Raw genomic sequence first — 3,066 nt, 5'->3', positions numbered from 1 at the left:
CTGTTGCTGTTTCTCTGGTAACCTCTGAATTCAGAATCAAGTAAATACATTATTCAGAGAAACAAAATACAAATGACTGTACCTACTGATGCCCTGGGTGATATCTGCTTCTGGTCTAGCTCCAACTGACTGAGCTGTTAGTCTGCCTCCTGAAGTGTGTGTCCTGCCCTACAGAAGTCCGCAGAGACTGTGACAGTCCCAGACCAGATGAAGCAAGTTGGGCCAGCTCTGTAAGAGTACAGGCATAGGATGCCCTGGGCCTGCACTTCCTTCCTCTGCCTATAGGTGGTGATAAATAGCTGGTTTCTCTGGATGGCAGCACCCTGTCGAGACTGGAGGGCACAAGCCAAGAAACAGGCAGGCACAAGCGAGTAACATAAAATAGAAACAAACTTTATTTCTCTGGAAGAAGCAGATATCCATAGCTGGGGCAGCAACTCTGGCAACAGACGCTGATGGGAACACATCAAATAGCAACAAGGGAAGGACAGGGGTCCAACAGGGAAGCACTGGTGCCGCTGCAGTCTCCTTCCACACCCGGGCCTTGGGCCCTGGTCCCTGCCAGAGAAGGTCCTGGCGCCATTTCTGTTTCTGAGACACTTCAGGCTGTTTACAGGTACAAGATCCTAAGACCATCCAAGCCCCCAAGTTCACAGTGAAGTCACAGGTCACATCCTGTCCAACACTCCACATTCCTACAGGGGTTCCCTGGAAAGGGGCCTAGCCCCAAGGAGGGCCTGCTGGGTGCTGGCCCACCTTCTGTGTGGCCAACACATGCTTCTTGTCCAAGTCAAGCCAGGTTTCCTCTCAGTCTAACCCCCAGGGGAAAGCCTGGGGGCACGGTCTAGCCACTAGCCCAGTCTTGATCAGGAGCCAGAGGCAGGTCACCCCCGGGGCCTGCCAGGCAGCTTCCCGTCCTGCCTTCACAAGGCTCGGAACTTCCCACCTCTTGGTTGGGGCACTGAGGGCTGAACCGAGGTGTGCAGAACAGCTGGGTGGGTGAGCGAGGCGGGCAAGGTGAGGCTCCCAGCCTCCTGCTGCCTGGATCTCACTGTCCACTGGGAGCTGCAGGCAGTTGTGGGTCCTCTAGGCCTGAGGCAGGGTGTCTCCCCACCCCTGTCCCACAGACAGGTTCAAGAGGTTCTTTTAGGGCAGACCATTGCTCTCCAGCCAACCATCAGCGTCTGAAAGACAGGAAATAACCAAACAGTTCATCCATCAACATGAGCTGGCTGAACAGCTAATGGGAAACCCAAGGTCACCTAGGGAGTCACTGCCTTTAGGGACCATGCAATGTATTTTTAAAAAGTTTTAGGCAATAACTTTAGAACTTATTCTAAAGTATCTTTTTTGATACACTATGACTTAACAGTACTACCGTGTGCTGGAGTATCTAAGGACAACAGGAAGCTTCTCAGGATACAAATTAGGGACAAGCACCAGCAGACACTACAGCTTAGCAAAGGGTGTCAGTGCATGCTGAAGGCCACAGCCCTCTCCCACTGTGTTTCTGACCACTTCTGATGAGTGCACGTGCTTGCACCATGAACGCAGCAGACTGGCAGACCCCACTGGGTCCCTGCCTCCCAGCACCCAGCCACGCTTGCTTCCTGAGAGGATACTGACCTCACCCCCTGCCTATTTCTCCACTTTTGGGCTTGATAAATGTTTCAATTAATATTAATCTGTATGCTTTATTTTGTAAGTGTGCACATACATAAACTTTTAGTAAAGGTGTAATGAGATTATTTTGGATGTTTATTCCTTCAAAAAGCATTAATACTAACATATATAAAGGTGTGGGGATGAGTGTGAGCAATCGTGTTTGAATCCAGGCATGTGTGTGCACAGAAGTATGCAGAGATCACAGAAGCCTGGCCTTTCTTCTTGAGACCAGGCCTGTTGGTTTTCTGCTACTGTATGCCAGAGTAGCTGCCCTTAAACCTGTCCTTGCCTCCCATCTCTCCCGCAAGAGCGGTGGGATTACAAAGGCTCGAGCTATGGAACCAGCTTTGACATGGGTTGTGGGGATTCAAACTCACGCTCTCCTGTTCCTATCTCATGCTTAAGGACTAAGATGTTGCTCCATGAAGCACTTGGCAGCTGGAGAGGAGCTAGGGGTGCTGGCCGGCCTCCCTCACCCAAGGGCCCCAGCTGCCTCTTTCATTAATGAGAAAACCCAAGTCTATAGGAGGGTTCTTTTCCAGCCAACCACCTGCCTCTGGAGCCCTATACCTGCCCTCTCTCCTACCATCTGAGGACTCCCTGGCTACATGTGGCCTTTCAGAGATAAGTAGGCTTTTCCCACAGTGGAAACAGCCCTCCTGGGAGAGGGTGGTGGGGCAGTGTGTAATTCACTCACTTGTGGTGAGCAGGGCCACAGGAACCCAGAAGGTGACAGCCGGCTTGCTCTAGGTTCCAGTCAAACATCTCTAGTACTTTGTGGCACTCCATCCGTGGCCGAAGACCCAGCCCAAAGAGCTGCTCCACCTGAGGGCAGAGGGCGATGTTGCATTAGACACACTGGAGCCACGGGTACCAGAATAGCACAGGGCACAGGACATAGAGCCAGAGGGTAGGGTCAGGTACAGCAGAACCAGCTCGCAGGGCCCCTGAATGCCAGGGCAGGCAGGAAGTGATGGTACCTTCAGATACTGGGCAGCCCTCTGAACACTCCAGCTGTGGCTCTGCAGGGCCGCCTGGCACTCCTCTGTGGTCACCCCATGCACCATGGCCTGCAGCTGGGCATACCCACCCATCAGCACCACTTGGACCCATTCTTCTGGGTCCCTCAGACCCCTGCCCTTCACCTTGAAGTGGCCCTGGCACTCACCATCTGGACCTTGTCTGCTGGCCGAGCAGCCTCTTGCCCATCCCCTGGGCAGCCCCTCTGTGGCAGCCGAGCAGTGGCCCTCAGGGATGGTGGCCGCACCCCTGGGTTGCTGTTATTGGCGGAGAAGTTGGCCTTTGGGTCTGGGGCAGCCTGAGGCATAGGTCGGACGGTGGCAGTGGGGGCGGCAGGGGCTGGAGTACTGGGCGGGGGCAGCAGCGGGGGCACAGGCAGGG

General features: G+C 54.1%; 1 protein-coding gene across 1 annotated transcript; it reads right to left on the bottom strand.

Annotated features, from left to right (window-relative positions):
- Positions 1-372: 372 nt before the first annotated feature.
- Positions 373-3,060, bottom strand: LOC114615736 (activated CDC42 kinase 1-like). The gene is made up of 4 exons (XM_028761385.1): positions 2,834-3,060; positions 2,646-2,741; positions 2,363-2,490; positions 373-1,184 (listed from the first exon to the last, which is right to left on the bottom strand). The coding sequence occupies exons 1-4, from the start codon at positions 2,990-2,992 to the stop codon at positions 1,178-1,180; spliced, it is 390 nt and encodes a 129-aa protein (XP_028617218.1). The 5' UTR covers positions 2,993-3,060; the 3' UTR covers positions 373-1,177.
- Between the last annotated feature and the right edge of the window lie 6 nt (positions 3,061-3,066).

The sequence above is a fragment of the Grammomys surdaster genome, unplaced genomic scaffold, assembly GCF_004785775.1.
Source record: "Grammomys surdaster isolate TR1022 unplaced genomic scaffold, NIH_TR_1.0 137888, whole genome shotgun sequence".
NCBI lineage: Eukaryota > Metazoa > Chordata > Mammalia > Rodentia > Muridae > Grammomys > Grammomys surdaster.
This window is presented reverse-complemented; position numbering and strand designations above follow the sequence as displayed.

What these genes read in the sequence shown, in the direction of transcription:
- LOC114615736 (XM_028761385.1), bottom strand. Translation starts at nt 2,992, where the DNA reads ATGCCTCAGGCTGCCCCAGACCCAAAGGCCAACTTCTCCGCCAATAAC. An exon ending in CAGCAGACAAGGTCCAGATG is followed by an intron (nt 2,742 to 2,833) that starts GTGAGTGCCAGG and finishes GGGTATGCCCAG; the next exon opens with CTGCAGGCCATGGTGCATGG. An exon ending in GGGCTGCCCAGTATCTGAAG is followed by an intron (nt 2,491 to 2,645) that starts GTACCATCACTT and finishes CTCTGCCCTCAG; the next exon opens with GTGGAGCAGCTCTTTGGGCT.